Source organism: Catharus ustulatus, chromosome 3 (genome assembly GCF_009819885.2).
Source record: "Catharus ustulatus isolate bCatUst1 chromosome 3, bCatUst1.pri.v2, whole genome shotgun sequence".
Lineage (NCBI taxonomy): Eukaryota > Metazoa > Chordata > Aves > Passeriformes > Turdidae > Catharus > Catharus ustulatus.
In genome coordinates this window covers 3284281-3304924 of record NC_046223.1, presented here as the reverse complement: position 1 = coordinate 3304924, position 20644 = coordinate 3284281, and the positions used below count along the sequence as shown (strand labels likewise).

The following is a 20644-nucleotide window of genomic DNA, read 5'->3' as shown; positions in this document are numbered from 1 at the left end:
TAAATAGACCTTTCCCTTGCTCTACTGTTCTTACATGAGACAATGCACTAAATTTACAGACAGTCACTCTAGAATATGTGAGTTAATTGCCAGTGCTAGGTAAAGATCTTTTTTTTGTTAATTGTAATGTTATACCTCTAAAAATATTAAATGTTACTGGTGCAGACAGGTTTCCATCTTTCCACAATAAAAGAGGTGTGGCCTACTCTGCAAGTTCCTGTGGTTTTAATCTTTGCAGTAAAGATATGATCATGTTTGATCAGTGTAGTAGTGCCAATAAATTTTCTAGTGTTGGCTGCAGTTACACTTCTAAAGAGAAGTTTGCCATCCTCTGCTTCTTTTTAGGTTAGAAAACCCTGTTGTGTTAAAAACTGTGGTAACAAGTGCTCTGTTCCCTGTAGCTTTCTGTAGGACCTTGGTAAAACAGAAGATACTGTTAAAGTACTTATGTAGCTGTGAAAATGCACCTACACCATAGTTTCACTTATTATAAAGTGCAGGTTTTTTTAAAAAACACACTCTTGGTATTATAATACAGAAAATATGACACAAGTCTAATGCACATTCAAAATGTGAATGTAATGTGAATTGCATAAATGAAAGTAGGTTTAGACTGATAATGTTGCATTAAAATAAGAAATGCTTTATTTTATAAACAATATTAGTGTAGTTACTTCACCAGACTTTGTAGTGTGAGGAAGATTTCAGGTCCAAGTCCTGGTACAGAAATGGAGTGAAGCCACCAGAACACCCTTCACACATGGGTGTGTCCATCCCCTGCTCAGTGTATGCAAACACTCACCTGTCCTTTGTAAAATGAGAGCTCATGTGATGTGTTTGGACATGTCTGAGATTTGTAGAAATGCTTCCCCAAACTATTGAGTGTTACTCGATGGAACTATGAACATGGAAAAGCTCTGAGAGTTTGCATATAAAGATGGGGAAATGAGAATTGGTCTGATATTGCTGAGAGTCATAGAATCATTAAGGTTGGAAAACACCCCAGAGATAGAGTCCAGCCTTTAACCCAGCATTGCCATGTTCACCACTAAACCTTGTCCCCATGTGCCACTTCTGCCCTTTTTGTGAATCTTCCAGGGAGGACAACTCCAAAATCCCACAGCTCTGTACCTGCTTTTTTGTGATTGGGTGTGGGAGCTTAATTATGGCTTCTGTTCTTTCATTGACTGCCTCTCCCATAAAATAAATGCTCAATATTTAATTTGCTGTTGGCACAGCTGGACAGAGCTGCTGGATGTCCCTTTGTCAGTAGGGCAGGACATAAAGGATGGTGGCTGGAACACAAGTGCTGTCATCACTATTTGCTGATGACAAATCACCTCATTTACTAATCCCAAACGATTGTTTGGTAACACAGACAGGACAATTTCCCCTCAGAGTGCAACTGCTCTCACCTGTCTGCAGGTTAAAGGCAGATTGCTGGGTCTGCTTTGCTGCTGAACTTTTAAAATAAATATTCCTTTTCCAACCCTACTTTGCTTCTGTTTAGAGCTCATAGCACAGAAATAGCATTTTCTTGCCAGGATTTGATTTCCAGGGCTCTACATGAGAAGCCAAATTTCACAACAAAGAACAGGGAAGGGTCTGAGTGCCTTGGCCTGGGATGGTCCTTTTGTCCTCCTGTTACTCATCTGTGATTCCTGTTGTGCATCTCCAGTCTCTGGGATTATTTGCACTGAAGTCTCTTTTCTCTGTTTGACAGTGTTAAGTATCATTTAAGTGTGTTTATTTTAAGGCCTCTACACAAGAGCTGTGAAAAAGTATGGTTGTCTAAATAAGAATCAAGCCTGTAGTTTTGCTTTTGAAAAAAAAAATGTACTGATGTTTATATGATGTAAAAGCAAAGGAATGGTGCATAAATCTGTTTAAGTGTAGTTTAATATCTCGTGTGTTTTTTTAAAAGATTCATGCATCTATTTGGCCAATCTCCAAGGACAGATCCAGGCTTAGGCTGTCAAACAAATGGTTTTTTAACACATTTCTGTGTAGTTAAATCTGGTTTGGATGTAGCTTGAACTTCAAAATGCTGAAGTACAGCAGAAAAAATTAATTAGGCTAACTTTGTATGTATGTACCTTTCACTGTGCCATCTTTAATGGCATCAAAAGAAGCTCAGGAAAGCTTGTTTCTCAACATTTTTCTGTTACACATTCAGTTAGAAGAAATTCTCAGTTATGTTGGTGTTTTGTATGTGAACTTTACAGGCATTTCACTATGGATTTTCTGTGTATTGGTCTTGCTTAGGTAAGACTGTGGTTCCCCCAGGTTCTGTACCTTAGTTTTTGTAAAAAAATATTTCTTATGCCTTCCATTTGCAGAGAATATTTGTATTGCAGCTCATTGTGCAAGATTAGAAGACTGCAAGAGAAAGGACTTAACTAGTTCAAAAGTCTTAAAAAATATTATACATATTTCTGTTTTTCTTTGGTGTTTTTCATTACTTGGTACCGACTTTTAATAATGATATTTAAAGACTGATCTTAGAGCTATTGGAAATACATCTTTGCTATAAGATGCGTCCAGGAACATTCTAGTTTGAATCATACCCTTTTTGGTTTTGTTCCATTTGTAATTTCTCCCAGGTATTTATGTAAACTGTCAGACCAGGAGTTGCGGCAGAGCGCGGCCCGGAACATGGCAGATTTAATGTGGAGCACAGTGAAAGAACCCTTGGATACAGCCTTGTGTTTTGATAAAGAAAGTCTTGATCTTGCATTCAAATACTTCATGTCACCAACTCTGACAATGAGATTGGCTGGGCTAAGCCAAATAACAGTAAGAACTTTTAAAAAATATCAATTATGTTCACAAAAAATGCTTCTTGTTGTGCTTTATGATTTACAGGCTTGTTTGGGGAGCTTTTTTTTTAATGTGTGAAAGCAGCAGGATCCTCTTACATGCAGCTTTAGGAAATTCCAGACATGATGGTGAGGGTAGGGTTTGCTGGGAGCTGAGTCCAAGTGGTGGCTGTGTTCTGCACCATATGGAATGGGCTCACATTACCTGAACAATTCGTGTGCTAAACAACATCCTCAGAACTGTGTTTTGTGACAGCTGGGTTGAAATGGAGCCCCTTGCCACAGCAGTATTTGTTGTTGAGAAAGGCTTTCAATCTGTTTGCATTTTTACCTTTGCAGCATCTTGACCCTGCTGCAATTAGCTGATGTTTGTATTGCACAAACCTCCTTTTCTGTTTGTTAGTTCAGTTTTGAGAGAGAGAGAGCATTTCTGCATTAATTAACAGAAGGTTGAATTGAAGAGGTAAATACATACAGCATCAAATAGAAAACAATTAAAACTAAAAACATCCCCATCTTTTCCTTCCACATGGAAATGCTCCACTTTGCATCAGGCAAGATATATTGGGCATTCTTGGTTTGTCATTGCTGCATACAACCATAGAGAGACAGTCCCACAGGAGGGCAGAAGTGAAGATTTTATCCATCTGAGCTTTGTGTTTTCTAAACATATTTGGCCTTTTCTCTTCTAATGATATGGTATCACTGAGTACATGTTTACTTAAACTTGATTTTGCTTTTCACTATAGTTGTAGATAGAAGTACCTTCAATTAAATAAATGGCAATTTAAAGAGATCTGTAAGTGCTTTTAATTAGATTATTGCTGACTTTTAACCAAAGTAAATATTTATTTACGTATAGGTGACTTACTAGGTTGTAAAAATAGGCTGTGAGCTACATCCACAGAGTATAATTGATCTTAAAATTTATTTCCACTTTATCATAGTTGCAATTACATGAGATTTTAATTCCTGTAAATCCTTTTCTTTGGTTTTACACAATGCTCCGTGTTCAACTACCACAGTGTGCCTTTTTGTGTATCCTTGCCAAAACAAAGTCTGAAAATAAGAATTCATCAGCTACTTTATTTTTTCAGGCATCTAGCTCATTTAAGGGAGTGTGAAGTTGTTTTAAGTAGTTATATGTTTTCACCTGTTGTGATTGATAAAAATTACTGTAAAAATGAGAGTTTTAAAATAACAGACATGTATTACCAGAAGGAAAATGTTACAGTATTTTTAGACTAAAGCCAATAGTTTTTGTAAGCTAATTGTATGTTGTTGTATGCTGATAAGTTACTGAGTCTGTCTTTTTTTATGTGAATATTCTTTAAACCACTCTGGAACACTGAGACAATTTATTCTTCTTTCTCATTCAAATCGTACAAAGTTTTATTTTTGTTGGTACTTTGTTTCTCTTCCATTTCATCTCTGTCACCTGTTGAGATAGTTCAGTTCCACAATACCTTCTCTCTCTACTATACCCTCACAAGTAGAATTTTATTTTCCTGTCTTTTGATGCCTGGGTCTGGAGATGAATCCAGGGAGATGCTTTTTAGTGCTCAGCTTTCTTTGCTTGGAGCCTTTCTGCCTTTGTGTCCTCCATACCTGACACTTTTGTGTTGCATCAATTGAGTGTCTGGGCACAGGTGCCTTTAGATTCTTACAGTGTTTCATAGATAGTAAAAAATGAAAAAAGGATTTTATTCCCTCTGGCATTCGAGGAAACAAAACTTGAAGTGAAAAACCTGTTATGAGGTGAGGGAGAGCAACACTCTCACGTGTGCTTTGTGTTGTGCTGCTGTGGCAGAATCCTAGGAATTTAGTTGGAGTTATTGTAAAAATTGTTTGCAAACCCCAGTATGAAAAAGCACTCTTTGTCAGAATTGCTTTGGAGAAGGATTTGGTATGGGAAGTGTTGATCAGTGGTGACTGTGAATTTAAAATTGGTGATAAGAGCAGCTCAAGACTGTCACTCTTTGAGCCTTTTCAAAATATTTTCATTTGGAGGTGAATCTTAGGAAAAATCAGTGAGCTTCCACTGCATTCTCTGCCCCAGCTCTAATTTCCACTCCTCAGTGTTGCATTTGAAATTCTCTATTAGTAACCAATCTATTCATGATTGTGTAGTCAGGCTCTCATGTCTCACCAATTGCAGTGCATGTTTCCCATCTTGTTTTTTCAAAACCATTTTTTTCCCTTGAAAATTGTTGAGATTGGACACAAATAACTCTGTGTGTAAAGATTTGAGATTAGTGAAGTCGCCTGAATAACAGAGTGCATGTACTAGACTTGTTTCAAGACAGTAAATACTTTGCCAAAGTTATGCAGCAAGTTTAATTTTAACTTCAAAAATTTACGTTACTGTGTCTTTTTTTTAATAAGATGCCAAATAAGTTATGTTACGTAATTTAAAATATTTAAAAGTGTTATGTGCATGTAAAGAATTGGATACAGAACCATTGATGCTGGAAAGAAGTGAAAAAGAGATGTAAAATTTTTAACAGGCTTTTACTTTTCCTCTGTAATGTCTTAAATTTATGAGCTTGGACATGTTTGAAAGCTTTCCTGTAAAAAAATTATTTTCATTCTCTGATTTTGTCTAAACAACTTACTTAAAAACATACAAAGTCCTATAAAAAGTTGCTGAATGTCACTAATACTATTTTGAAATATAAGAAAACCACCTCACCAAATATTTGGATAAAATTGTAATTTTTTTTCTTCCTTTTTTTAACTGTAGAATCAACTTCATACCTTCAATGATGTGTGTAATAATGAGTCATTAGTTTCAGACACAGAAACGTAAGTAGGAACCTTATTCTGAATACTTCAAGTGTTTTATATGATTGCAGTTCTTCTCTGTTGTTGCTATGGATTATACTCAGTGGGGGAGCATGATAATCTGAGACATTTATTAGAAATGTTCTAATCAAGGCGTTAATAAATGGTTTTAAATGGTTACTGTAAAATATTTCTAAATGTTTCTGGATTTTTTTTCTGTATTAAAATACTGACTCAAGGTAAGCTTTAGAAAAATGTTGATACTGAAATAATAATGCCCATTATTTCCATGGTTATATATGAGTAAGAACCAGCTTATTCTTATCAAATTCATATCATTTTTGCCATCTTCTCATTTCTCTGGATTATTTGTTTTACCAAGACTTGTATTGCCATCAATGGCTCCCATCTTTGTTAGTTTTCCACTCATTATTTTTCCAAAATCCTATTAAGTATGTGATGTGAGGTGATGCTATTGTTGTTTTTTTCTTCAGAGTTCCTTATTTGTATAACTAAGGTGTGTTGAACAGTTTTAGAGGGACTCACATAAGTCTTCAAGAAGATTCACCTGTGGGATTGTATTCCAGCCAGGAAATGTGTTCACTTCTGTAGTAACTCTAAACTTAATAGTAGAACTGTCAAGAATTTAAATTAAAAATGTGGTTTGGTAGTTGAAATAACTGTTCTTGTGAAAGAACAGGCAAAATGTGTAAATTGTAGAATTTCACTCATAATATACTTTTAAAGTTTCTCTTGGGGTGTGAGGTACTCATGTTTATGTTGGGGGCCACAGACACACATTTATTTATTAATGGGAAGTCTCTCATAGCAGCAGTGTCTTGCTTTTGTCTGGATATTTTATTACAAATTTCATTTTACACTTTTTTGAAATCTGGCTTCAGTCATGACCACAATTCTGGAGATTTCATGTAAAAAGCACCTTAGATATTTGAAGAGAAATTTCTGCGAATCTGTTGCTATTTTAAACAAAGAACCAGAATTTTGGGCACTTTTGCTTCTGTGGAGATGTGGAAATTCCTTGGGAATAAGAAATAAATAGTTAATACTGCAGGAGGGGAACATGTTGGGAATGTGAGGTCAGCTGGGGTGTTTCATACACTGTACTCCCAGTTCATGGTGTGTTGTTACACTGGGACTGACAAACCTCAGATTTATCCAGTTCTTCTACTTCCCTCACGCTAAAAATCGGAAACAGGTGGTTTTTAGGTAGCAACATTAACAAGTGATTGTGCCAGTTAAACCTAATACAAAGCTGTTTGATTTTCTGTGTCATGTAAAAAAGAGAAATTAAGAATGTGGAAAAATGAGAAGAGTGGTTAAATTTCCCTGCAGAAGAGCAGATGTACTCTGCAAGAGCATCAGAGTTATTTTAAAGCTGAAGGAAATTGTCAAATTCTCCTTTGGGATATTACTTTCTTGGCAGGGGCATCTGTAAACAGGCTGTCATTTGAAAGGAATGCAGCATGAACAGAAAACCTTCTTTTCCACTTTTGTAGTGTGTGATTTAAAAAAAAAATCCGAATTCCAGTAGTTCTGATGTTTTACCTGGGAGGTTGGTTGCAAATCAGTATCAAGCATTGCTGCTCATCTTCAGATATCTTGTGGAATCACTGCTGTCTTACGGCCAAATTATCAGAAAGGGCTGGAGCAGAAGGATGGGGAAAATATCTCACTTCTCCAGTTTCAGTACAAAGCTTCCCTCTCATTACAGACTCTGCTCATGAGAAATTTTTGGATGAAAAGGCACTTAGGGAGTTGGCAGTGACTGAATGAGCAGCAAAAGGAAAGCTTTTCATTCCTGTGTTCTTTCCTTAGCGGAGAAAGGAAGTTTTAAGTTTTATTTTGTACCTTTGTAGCCTCTGCAGATTTGCCAAAAGAAGATGTTCTGCATTATGGTCTGGTCATCCCCATTATATGTTTTGACTTTTCCAGATGCGTTTGGAACTGTCAACCTTTGGGATTTCTCCTTCTGTATCTTGATAAGGTGGGTTTGCGGGAGGTACCTTAAAAAAAAATTTAAAAATCAGCTTTCAGTTAGTCCTGGCTCTTCTTGTTCAGAATTGATAGCAGGATTTTTTAGCAAATATTTTGCAGCAGTGACTTCCCACCCTTATCCTCAGCACTGCAGTTTTTTCATGGTAAGACAAGCTAAAGAATCTTCTGTCTGGGAAAACACTGGATTTCACAAATTGCACTTGGAAGCAGCAGAAAGCTGAGAGAGAGGGATCTGTTTGTAGCTGTAGGTATTTGTGTGGCTTTGGAGATTTCATTTCCCTGTCTTCTCAAGGGTTGAGGCTTTGTGGTGACCAAGGACGTGCGTGGTCCAGATGTGGGCAATGCCTCAACCACTCAACTTCATCATAGGCCTCAGACATGGACTTCCAATTCAGCTATTCCTGGCTCTAAAGATAGAACCAAATTCTTTGCAATCTGAGGTACTGAGGAGTGTGAAATCTACTGAAGCTAAAAATAACAAGCCTGAACTGAAGAGTCTCAGAGTCTTTGAATAAGTGATTCCTGCAACTGTTTCGCTGATGTCACTTAGTGAAAAACCGTGGTGCTTTTCAGGAAGTGCAAGATACTCTTTTTTTGGTGTTGCTTGGACCATGACAGGAAAAAGTGTCGGTCTTTTCTGTAGTGAGGACGCTGTCAGCTTCTGGGAATAACACGTGTAAAGAGAGATTTTGTTTTGCTCTTCACTTGGCACGCAGCCAAGTGTTCAGGTTTCAGGTTGACGCTGAGGCAACTTCCTGATTCGTTTAAAAGCCTTGATTGCCCTCACTTGAAAAGCTTCCTACAGAGTAGTTTCAGGTGTCCAAAATTCCTTTCACCTGTGAACACAAAGAACTGGATTATTTCTTCTTTCTTTCCCTCTGTTTCCTTATTTATTGAGATACTGAACTGCTTTTTCTCTTTGCTGCAGTTTCTTACCTTACATTAACTCTTGCTTTCTCAATTTTTGTCTAAACTTACTGACTTGAGTTTCTGGCAGCATTATTTAAGCACCTCTTCTCTCTGTACCAAATTCCAGAGATTTTTTTCAGATTTTCTCAGAAGAAAAAAAAGTAAATTTTTTTCACTCAGCTCACTAATGTTTCTTTCTTGTGGCCCACACAGCAGTTAAACAAATATTCCAGCTGATGTCAGAGCGGTGGTTTCAGAGCCTACAGAGCATCAAAGAGGAAAATTTGTGCTCAGAAGCAAAAACATGTGCTTGAATGTGTGTTGGGAAGGTGCCTTCTGTATCCTCTTTGCATTTCTGATCCTAAATAGTTGAGATCAGGGTTTCACATCTGTTGTGTTGTAGATCCTATTTCAGTGATGTTGTCAAGAGGTGTTACTGTTCCTCCTTTGCAAACTGCCAGTTCCGGAGCTGTATTTTTGCATTGGAGCTTTTATATTCTGGTTTTCAGTGATGTGGACTTGTTGTATTTCATCCAGCTCTGAACTGGTGTGGTTTTGTAGCTTTATGGGGAATTGACTGATTGAATAAGTAAGGTTTTCTTTGAGGAGGGTTACTTTCCTGTGGGATTTGTTCCTGGATTTGGGTCATCATGTGGGTACCAAGTATTGTATCATATAGCCTTAGATTAAAATGTTTCCAGGACTTCAACCCAGTCTTTTCATAGAGAGGTGTTCTGTGACCTACCAGGAAAATGCAGAAAATGGAGGATAAGAATGAACACAATTCAGTGCAGTTCCAAACCTCAAGTTGTATCACCAGCTGCACGATTCCCCCTCTCTTCTTTCCAGTCTCATGGAATGCCTGGGGAAACTCACATCAAAAGTGCTTCAATTTCATTTCTTGGAAGTAAACCAGTTGTTTTTGACAGATGTGAGTTATCAGTGAACTCACATTAAAAATTCTAGGGAGAAATGGATTAAGTGTTACGTGCATTTCCAGTGTGAGAGAGATTTAGAGACAATTAAACCTGAGTAGCTGCTACCTTTGCCTTTTTATTCTCTTCTCCTCCCTCAGCCCCAACAGAGCCATAGGGAGTATCAGCTTCTTTAAATGGCTTTTCCTATTGCTATCCAATTATTGTATCCATGAAAAACAGTTAATACATGTTACTCCCAAGGTGAATTTCCTTACTCCTAAAGTCTGTCTGATTTGGATATCTAATTTGTGAAACCATTCCTCGTGTGCTGCTTTCATGTGAGGGGGGAAAAGCACATCTATGCTTTGATCATAATGCATGATTTTCACTCTCACATTTTCCTTTCATACAAAAGAGTAAATTCTTTAAGAAAAACCTTTGCTGAAATGGAAGTATTCAGGAAAGAAGACAGACACCCTTCATTTACACTGAAATTAGCTTTCTTGGTGAATCCTTGAATCTGAAACTGTAAATATATTCCTTAGTAAATCAGAGAACAAAACACTCTGTGGGAGTAATAACTTGATAATTTTAAAAGATACTGATTACTGTGCCCTCAGCCAGATTTTCTGGGAGGAACAGTTCTCTCTGGGAAGCACAAGGGCTTCATTCTGCCTTGCACAAGGGTCCTCTTGTTTTTGGTCATCCTCAACAAATCCGTATCAAATGCTCATTTACCTTCAGAAATCTGAGATGATGTTTTACCAGAGTTGAGCTCACCAGAAGGATATGAGTTTGTTACTGCTGAGAATACATCCATTAAAAAAGGCATTCCTTCAGAAGGATTATCTGTGGCTTTTCAGAATAGACATGGTGTGAATTAGAGACAGAGAACTACCATGGTAATGTAATAAAAAGTGAAGGAACTCGCTCTAGAGGAGAACTTTTGTTCTTTCTTTGGAGTGGTTAAAATGCAACATATGACTGGATACAAAGCCTAATGGATATTGTGCCATGAACAGGAGAGTTTGGATAAACAGACCCCATGAGGAATGTGTCCTTTCATACTGGTATACTGCAATGAGTCTAGCAGTGGTTATTTATCTGGGATTCCTTCTCAAAGCTACAGGTTAAAATATTCAGATGCAAGAAGAACAGAAGGATCTTTCTTCAGACTTGGTTAGACAGAAATCCAAGCCCTGGCTGAGTCAGAAATGTGCATGTGCCAAAGTTTGGTTTGGTGTGCATCTTTTGGGTGTTGGGGGTAGTTGGGTTTTGGTTTGGTTTTGAAATGAGGCTGTGGGAAGTTAAGGACGTCTTGGATTCATGGAACAGATGTGGCTTATCCTTTCAATTCCCCCTGAGCAACTCCTCTGTCAGACTGCCTTTACAGTGTGAAACTCATTTATTGATAAGCCATAAATGATAACTGTTGCCAAAGTTTTGTACCTTGCAGACCAGTCATTACTTAAGTGTTATGGGACATTTTCTTTGAACAATGTGAGAATGTTTGATTCCCAGTGTCCTGGAATTAGAAGAGAACAGTCTAGAAACGATGTGGAGTTGCAGAAACTTTGCTCCTTGAGCTCAGCTATGAGGATCAGGCAGTTCAAAACAATTGAAACTCTGGCAGTGTGCCCCTGAGTAGTGAATCCTGTTTGGAAAACTTACAAATGCAATCTCATTTTACCTAGAGAATCTTGATTTCTTCTTGAGGATGATAAAGATTGGCAATCCTGGATTTTAATAGTGACCCTGAATGGGACATGGGGAGCAGTGGTAAAAATAACTCTTCCTCAAGTCCTCTGAGGCACCCCCTCCCTCCATCCTCTTCTCCCTGTAAAACAGAGCACTGTTATTCCAGGGCCATGTAAACCAAAAGCTGGGCTTTAAATACTCTGATGTACTGTAATTGCTTCTGCTGCCAAAATCAAGGTGAACAAACATCTGCTTGAAGAGAAGCATTGCCCTTTCCAGACAGGGCAGTGCTTTCTGGAAGTTTGGCTTTTATTTTGGAAAACTCGGTTTCCTTGTCCTGCTCAGTTTGAATATTTGTTTAAGGAATGGTAGTGGGTAAAGTTTCCTGTTGGTGTGGATGAGCAGAATGAGAATTTGAAAGTGTCTGTGTGCTGCATGTGTGTAAATATAATAATGGCAAATATAGTTTGGGAGAGTTGCTATTTGTGTGAGAGAATCTAAAAATATATCCATGGCATCCTTAAGAAGATGATTTCTGTCACTCCCACCTTTAGGTACATTTCAATATGTCAATACTTTCATTATTAACTTGTATTAAATAGCAGTGTCAAAATGTTACCTGTGAGTTCTTTGGAATTGTTCACACATGATCTGTTGAACATTAACTAATAAAATTAGAATTACTGGTTATGCTTGCTGATGATCCAGAGGGGAAATGTTGATATTTGGCGTTAGTCTTCCAGCTATAGGAAAAAAAAACAGAAGGAAATAATTTGCTTCCTGCTTGGAAAAATGAGCATTGACTATGGTTTATGTTCAGAAGGTTTTCGTGCCCTCACTACAACTGCAGATATCAACTTGCAGGATGTGCTGTACAGAAGAGCACAGAGTAAATAAATATTACAGGCAGATCATTTTATGTTTCCACTCTTTTTTCATCTCCAGGTCAATTGCAAAAGAGCTTGCAGACTGGCTTATCAGCAACAATATAGTTGAGCACATTTTTGGACCAAATTTACATATAGAGGTTTGTGTTCAATTATTATTAATTTAGTATAAACATGGAGCATTAACTTGTTCTAGTAAATCTTTCCTCGCTATGTTCTCACTTTGCAGATCATCAAACAGTGCCAAGTGATTCTGAATTTTCTTGCAGCTGAAGGGAGACTTAGTACTCAACATATAGACTGTATTTGGGCTGCTGCACAGGTATGTACTGAATTTTTATAATTGCAGGAGTGATAAAATAAAACAGAAAATAAGTTGATTTTGTTTTGCATTCTTAAAGTTGAGTTTCTTGCTTTTTCTTGCCTGAGTGTTTCGCTGACCAAAATGTCAGGTTAGGTAACTGCCACAATTACTGGGTTATTGATCAGATACAAAAAATCAGCCTGGCTACTTTTATACAAGGAAAAACATGAAGCTGTATAGCAAGGACAGGGTGTTTTCACTGAGAATGGGGATGAAGGTTGTAGGGTAGCTGCAATGTTTTTACTATTGTGCTAAATTGCCTTGCTCCTGTATATTGTAGCTTCCATTTCTGGTATTCCTGGTGGGAACAATCAGGTGAAAATTGTGACAGTCAAGTTTACAGCTGTGCTTCTCTGCTGGTGTTTAAATCTATAGAAGACACTGAAATTTTATTTTTTGCTTGCTGAAGCTGGAAACTCTGATAGGCTTTTTGCCTTCAGAAAGATTTATTTGTGTGCTACTTTTAATGGGTCACTGTGCTTGTTATTTTGAGTTGTGACATCTTTTATTTAGGGGATTTGAATACAATAGGCATGAACAGGCCTGGGGAACACACTGTTATAACAGGTTAGAATTTAAAGAGGGTTTTTCATGTGTTCAATATTTTTGTCATTTATTTCAATCAAACATTCTGCAACCAGTGTGGTCCATTGTCATTAAAACAGGCAGCTGGAATGTTAATGAAATGCTCATTGGAACAGCATTTGCTCCAACATTTTTCTGTGTCGGAGTAATTAATAATTACTTATTTCACACTACGTTTTAAAACAATATATTCACTTCCTTGATGTATCCACACAGTGTCTCACATACTGTTAGACCTCTGGATTTTTAAAATATATTTTATTCTGGTTTAGGGATAATATAATCACCTAATTCTGATAATGCTTTTACAGTTTCATTTTTTTAAGTGTTATTTTCAAAATAGGTTTGATATCAGAGTTAAGTGTATCCTGATTGCTTCCTGTCAAAGGCTTAAACCTCTAATGTTGTTTAAAAGGCTGACACCTTTAGACTGAGAGAATAGAAGGCTTTAAAGTGTATTTTCCACTTTTGAAGTGAGCTTTTAGACAAAAAAATCATCTTCCTGAAATTGAAGTTATCTCAAGTTGTTTAAATGCATCTTTGTATAGAACTCACATGATTTCATTTCACTGTGAATCCTGTGAAAGTCTGTACACAGCAAATTGCTGACACAGATATTTTAATGCCAGGAAGGCAAAATAAAATAAATAATAAAAAAACCCCAAACCATTTGAGGTGTAAGTGTGATAACCAATGTAAGAATTTTTTTCCTAGACGTTTCCCGTAACCATTATTTTATTTTTTGAATAACAACATTCTTACAAACGTAATGAAACTCTTTTAAGTGACTGTGAGAAGCAACATTTAACCAAAGAGGAATAATCCAGGAGCACTGTCACTTTCATGTGGAAATAGAGTAGTTAGCTGAACACATTGTCATATTTTTTGACATCCATCACTGCAAAGACAAAAGAATTTTTTATAATCCTCACACAGTGTATTCCTGAATAGTCTTTATTTGTATTTACCACTGCTACTAAGGTAATCATTGCAAAAACTGCCTCCCTCAAGATTTAGCATATAAACTGATATTTTAGAGGTTGTATTTAAGTTCAAATAGAAAACAAACTTCCAGTTCTTCTTTTCACTTAATCTCTCAGAGCTAGACCAAAGGAAGGAACTGTTACATTTGAATTGTACATTTGCAGGTCAAAACTCCATTAGTCAAAATTGCAAATCTACTGGAGTTTGAAATTATTTGACAACTGCTTCCTGAGAATTGGTACAAATAAGGAATATTTGATTTATTTGTTTATTTTGCTGTTCCTGTCACCTTCTCTGTTTTTACCTTGTAGCTGAAGCACTGCAGTCGTTACATACACGATTTGTTTCCTTCTTTGATCAAAAACTTGGACCCTGTCCCACTTAGACACCTTCTTAACCTTGTCTCAACTCTTCATCCCAGTGCTCACACTGAACAGGTAAAGACAAGACCAGCAACATCACTGGCATGAGAAAGCAATTAAATGAGAGTGTTAAACAACCATGATGGATTTGTCTTCCTGGAGGAATATTCACTAATGCACAAAGGAGGGGGACTCTGAGTGAAGTTTTCATGTTTCTTTAATTGCACCTTTTCTGGCTTTTGAAGGATAATTTTTAGAGATTTTCAAAGACTGCATAAGCACTGATGGAAGATTTTAACTTCCTGTCTGAAATTAGAATGTGTTTCACACATTATTTAGTTGAGTTTATTTTGGTGAGCTGTAGTATTAGGATAGATAAAAATGAACAGTGGATCTTTATATCCAAAGCCTGCTGCTTAGTGGGACTTTTCCCTGGTTTTCTTTCCAGACCTTGTATTTGGCATCCATGCTGATCAAAGCCCTGTGGAATAATGCACTGGCAGCTAAGGCTCAGCTGTCAAAACAAAGCTCCTTTGCATCTTTACTGAGTACCAACCTGCCCATGGGAAACAAAAAAGGTGAGTGGTTTTCCAGTAGATCTGGGAGTTAAATTTGGAATTTTCATAGTCTCCATGTTGAGTTTGGACAAAAAAGGAGGTATAGAACTTTCTCCTTTAAGTATTTTTTAAAGGTGTCATGCTGGTATATTTTTCCAGCAGAACTTGAGGCTGTAGATAAAAGCATGAAAAGTCTGTGAGTGCTTTTGGAAGGCTTTGTGTTTCAGATCCATTCTGTTTGTATAGCTATAGTAGTCTCTATTTTTCATTTTTCTTTTTAATTCAGGAAATGATCCATAACTATTCTTGCTCTACTGCACATCTGTAACTTAATAGCTACACAAAATCTTATAAAAGCTTACTTTTTACCTAGTTTTTGGTATTATGTGCTGTTTCTGATTTGATGATTTTTTTTTTTACTTGACTGTGTATTTCCCCACAGTCATTACTAAAGGTGCTGCCAAGCCATTTTACTGTAGTAGTTTCCCTTTCTCTTCATGGTTTTCATAAAAATTGTTTTTATGAATCACATACAACTATATGCTGACAAAATGATTTTTAGTCACTTACTTTTCCATCCTGCTTTTTTCCTTCAGAAGAAGAGGAGCTCAGAAGAGCAGCCCCTTCCCCTTGTAAGTACAGTTTTGGTTGTACAGCACAATCTGGCTCATTTGATTCTGCAGTGCTTTTGAAATTGGAACAGAATTAAATTTGAAATTCTGTTTTTATGAGAAATCAAATGAAATGATATTTTGAGTAGAATCTCGGAAATTTGTATAATTATGGCAAGAATAGACATCAAAATATAAACTTTGTAAAATGCTCCATTTTCTAAACAAACATTGTTTAAGTTATCTCCCTGTTTGCTGGAAGAGTACTCAATATTTGAGGCAGATTTATGCAATGCTGTTACATTGTAGTAATTACCTGTCACAGAGTAACTGGGAAATGTGGTTTTGAATTAGGGTCACCAGCAGCAAGCCCTCAAAGTAGTGACAACAGTGACACCCATCAGAGTGGAGGCAGTGACATTGAAATGGAGGAACAGCTGATTAACCGAACAAAACACGTCCAGCAGCGACTTTCGGACACAGAGGTAAGAGCCTGGGAATTTTGTTCCTGAGTTGCCTATTATTAGCTATAAAAAGGATGTTTTATCTCTTCTTGTTTCAAAACCACCTCAGCCAAATGTATTCATGCATTTAAATTGTGTTTCAGTTAGGTTAATCTCTTAGCAATGGACAGCAAGGTGTTGCTTTTGTGTCACACTGGGGCTCTGTGCACATGCAAAGTCTGCACATACACCCTGTTAGCAACAAGGTAATGCAAAAAATCAATTATTAAATTTGAATCTTGCTTGGAGCATTTTGTCATCGGCAACCAAATTGAGAGAGAATGAATAGAAACTTGTAGATGTGACACATTTCCTCCTAAAGGAAGAATGATGTTTGAATGATGATAATGATGGTATTAATTATGTATTTTTCCACCAATCTTAAAAAAAAACCCAATATAATTTCAGGAATCCATGCAAGGAAGCTCTGATGAGACAGCCAACAGTGGTGAGGATGGCAGCAGTGGGCCTGGCAGCAGCAGTGGCCACAGTGATGGATCCAGCAACGAGGCCAACTCCAGTCATGCCAGCCAGTCCGCCGGCAGCCCCGGCAGCGAGGTGCAGTCAGAAGACATCGCGGATATCGAGGCTCTCAAAGAGGAGGACGATGAAGAGGAAGAAGACAGGAGTCACAATGCCCAGAAAAGCAGTAGGAGCACAGATCTACGAGGCAGAAAACTGGAATCACAAACAGGCATTTGCCTGGGGGATGCCCCTGGGCCGGCAGAGAGGAGTGGTGCCAGTAACGGGGCTGGCAAGGAGCACGTTTTTAACACGGACACGGTGCCGCCGGTGGACAATCGCATCCGCATGCTTGATGCTTGCTCCCATGCTGAGGATGCAGAGCAAGACATGGCAGGGGAAATGAGCACTGCTCACATTTCACAAGGCTCTCAAGATTCTTGTATAACTCACACAGGGGACTTCCTTGGGGAAACCATTGGGAATGAATTATTTAACTGTCGGCAGTTCATTGGGCCCCAACACCACCATCACCATCACCACCATCACCACGATGGGTAGGTAGCTTGACATTTCTTCTGACTCCTTCCATTGTGATGGGTTACTTGTGCCACTTAATTAGTGGCTTGTCTTCATTTTCTTTTGCCTTTGCTTAGAATCAGGATTAAAACACAAAGGAGATGAATTTGTCCTTCGGACTTAGTTGTTTATTAAATCTTATTTATAGTTCAGAGAGTTCTTGCAGTACTTCTGGCTACCAGCTAGCAGCAAGAAAATGGAGGTGAATCTAGTTAGTTACAAGGTCTTTTAAAGCTATACAGTCCAATAAAGAGTTAACACCTATGTTATTTATCCTTTTGATCCAATAACCAAACACCTGTGACCCACAGTGCAGCACTAACTGTCCAACCAAAAACTACTACCTGAAAGCATGAAGAAGGAAGGAGCCAGAAAGAGACAACACCCAAGAATGTCCATCTTGTCCATACCTATTACTATATTCTAAAGCCCCAAATTCAAAACTCTTTACCCTGTGAAGTTACACACTTTTATTCTGACTACACACCTGTGATTCTAACTCTTATCACTCATATTTGGAGGCCTTCTCTAAGACCTTAAGTCAAAAGCGGTGTTCCTTGGGGATCAGTGTCAGAAAGCACAGAAAGTTCAAAACTGCAAGGTTACTGGATTCCAACATTCCATAACATAAATAAAAGTGGTAGCAAAATCCTCCATTTGGGCAGAAATTGGTGTATGGACATTTTGCTGTAGCTCAGGATAATTTTGTCTCACAGAGATAATGGTTATCACAGACATTTGCACAGACACCTGATCTGCTAACATCTGATTAAAGATTTCTCTTAAGTTTTATTATTGAATAAATAAGACAGCATTTAAGAAAATGTTCAAAATGTTTTGGAAAGTGCTGCATTTAGTTAACATTAAGAAGCCAACTCAGTCATCATGCTAGTGAGACCTTCACTTAACTTATCTGTAATTGTTTTTCCAATTCATACAAGGGCTGCTTGCTGTTCAAACAGATGATTCATCTTGACTTTAGCTGTAGGGAGATGTCTGCTCACTTGTAGTCTGCTATAAACAACTTCCTCTTTGATATTGTCCATTCTGATATTCTTCTTTTACAGGCATATGGTTGATGATATGCTTAGTGCAGATGATGTCAGCTGCAGTAGTTCTCAAGTCAGTGCAAAATCAGAGAAAAACATGGCAGATTTTGATGGGGAAGAGTCTGGCTGTGAAGAAGAGCTTGTACAGATTAATTCCCATGCTGAGCTGACATCTCATCTTCAGCAGCACCTCCCAAACCTGGCCTCTATCTATCATGAACATCTGAGTCAAGGTAAGAGTGATGAAAGAGAAAGTGAAAAACTTAGTTTGTCATCTTGAATAAATCTCCAGTAATTAAAATAATGAAATTATTTTAACCATTTATTTGTGTTTGTCCAAAGAAACAATGATGACTGCTGAGAACTTAATGTTTCTCCAAGAGTTTGATTTTTGTATCTACCTTCTTTTGTCAACACAGAATCATTCATTTGTATTTAGCTGTGTTTTAGTTGCTTATGTTTTTAAATCCCCCACCTTCCCATTTCATCTGGAGCTTTGAATGCAAGTTAAATAAAGGCACAAAAGAACCTAGTAAATGTTTTTTCTAATAGGCTATTTAAGTGTAAATAAAGGTGGTACTGAAATGCAAGATTCTCTGTATTTACTTCTCTGAAACCTTCTGCAATTTTTGTGCTGGTGGGTGCACATTACTGTGATTTTGTACATTTGACATCATAAATTAACCTGTAAATGAATTAATCATAATGGGCTCTAGAGAAGATAATTCTGGAAAAATGACTTAAAATACAACTTGATACTTTGGGGATTTTGCTGTAAAGGGCATTTTATGCTATTTCATCTCACACTGCCAAATCTGGTTCACTTCAGGGTGCAATTTAAGATGCTTCTAAAACACTTCTCAAGAATTATATCATCTTTCCATATGCTGTTTTAGCAGCTTTATTTTCTTTTTTATCCTCTTTTAAAGATAATGGAGAGCAGGGTTGGTGAAGGGTTCATGTTTTTCTTAGCTGGCCTGCAAGAACCAAGTTTGCTCTTGTCCAGCAGACAGCAAACCCAGTGCTGTTTTTATATTTCCCTCAAGTGATGAAATAAGAAGTTTTTACAATAATAATTTTAGCCTGACATTGACAATTTGGATTTTTTTTTCTACACTGCAGAGTTGAATAAACTATGAAAAACTTTATAAATCTATAAATCAGCATAATTTTTTCAGTATTTTCCATAGATATTACTAACTGAAGATTCAAATTAGTGGTTGAGGATGAGACCTTCAGTGCAGTTTATTTTTGACACCCCTAGTTTTGCATGTGCAAATAATTACAGTGTGCTGTGTGCAGTCTGAATTTTCTACTTGACTTTGCTGTTCCATTAAAATAGTATTAAATAGTAGATGAATGAATGGTGCCAGCTGTGGGTGCAGAGAGGAAAGAAAATGTCTATCAATGTTTATGAAAACATGATGAGTTTCTAAAGTCCAGCACTTTGATGTTGTAGCACATGGAAAAATGGTGTTTGTTTTCCCTGGTTTTTAGTTGGATGGAGGGAATTCTGTAGTTGTAGAAGAATTTATTGAAATGAGCTCCTTCCCTATGTTCCAGCCCATGGTGGTTATGGAGATAACTCCCTTTGGACCCTGGCAACATAGGAAGGCTTAAGAAATATATTAATTACAGTATGAATTAAATTAAAAAGCAATGCATCTGCAGTTCTTCAGTGCTGTTTTTAATTGCATTTTGCCATTAGCCAAAAGCATTGTAAATATTGGCCCAACTGCCCTGTTGGCTTCTGGTATGGTCTTTTAAGAACCCATATATGAAAGAAGGCTGCTAATTACAGTGTTGTTGCACTTTGAAATAGCCAAGTTAACAAATAAAACATGTTGTTGTTTGTGCACTTAGGGAATAATGTTCAATTCAGATGGTTCCTTCTCTTTGTTCACTAATGGTCTTTATATTTTGTGCAGGACCAGCAGTTCACAAACATCAGTACAACAGCAATGCAGTGACTGACATTAATTTGGATAATGTTTGTAAGAAAGGAAATACCCTGCTCTGGGATCTGGTCCAGGATGAAGATGCAGTGAGTCACATACCAGAAAACACTGTTTTTAGAAAGAAAAGAAATATATAATATCCATTAACCTTTCTTTCTACTTGCTGTAGATCCATCTCTCTGAAGGGTTAATAAATGAGGCAGAGAAGCTGCTCTGTTCTTTAGTGTGCTGGTTCACTGACAGACAGATTCGAATGAGATTTATTGAAGGCTGCTTAGAAAATTTAGCAAACAACAGGTAACTTCAATCATAAATTATCTGTTTAAATATCTTCTTTTTGCAACACACCGCAAATCCAAGTTAGCTCTAACAGTTATTTCATTTTACAGGAAGACAACTTAAACTAGGCAAAAGAAAAAGAATAAAAATAGTTTCCAATGTGTTGTGGATGTTTCTGGTGCTCTGTTTATTTTTGGTTTGGTGTCCTGAATTTCTCATTTTGTTGCATTTGTCTGCTCTCCCTTGTGCCAGAGGTTATTGCTGTCCTGCCTAATTGTGACTTCTAGTACGTAAAGGAACCTACTTGAAACCAGGAGACAG

At 37.3% G+C, this 20644-nt stretch overlaps 1 protein-coding gene across 1 annotated transcript in view; it reads left to right on the top strand.

The window, feature by feature from the left end:
• LOC116994697 (ubiquitin carboxyl-terminal hydrolase 34-like) overlaps positions 1-20644 on the top strand; it is a 95752-nt gene that overhangs the window by 34000 nt on the left and 41108 nt on the right. The window contains 12 exon segments of the mRNA XM_033056585.1: positions 2604-2796; positions 5563-5624; positions 12089-12170; positions 12260-12352; positions 14275-14400; positions 14774-14903; positions 15479-15514; positions 15848-15978; positions 16405-17015; positions 18105-18319; positions 20015-20130; positions 20214-20341. Coding sequence (XP_032912476.1) covers positions 2604-2796; positions 5563-5624; positions 12089-12170; positions 12260-12352; positions 14275-14400; positions 14774-14903; positions 15479-15514; positions 15848-15978; positions 16405-17015; positions 18105-18319; positions 20015-20130; positions 20214-20341 — 1923 coding nt within the window.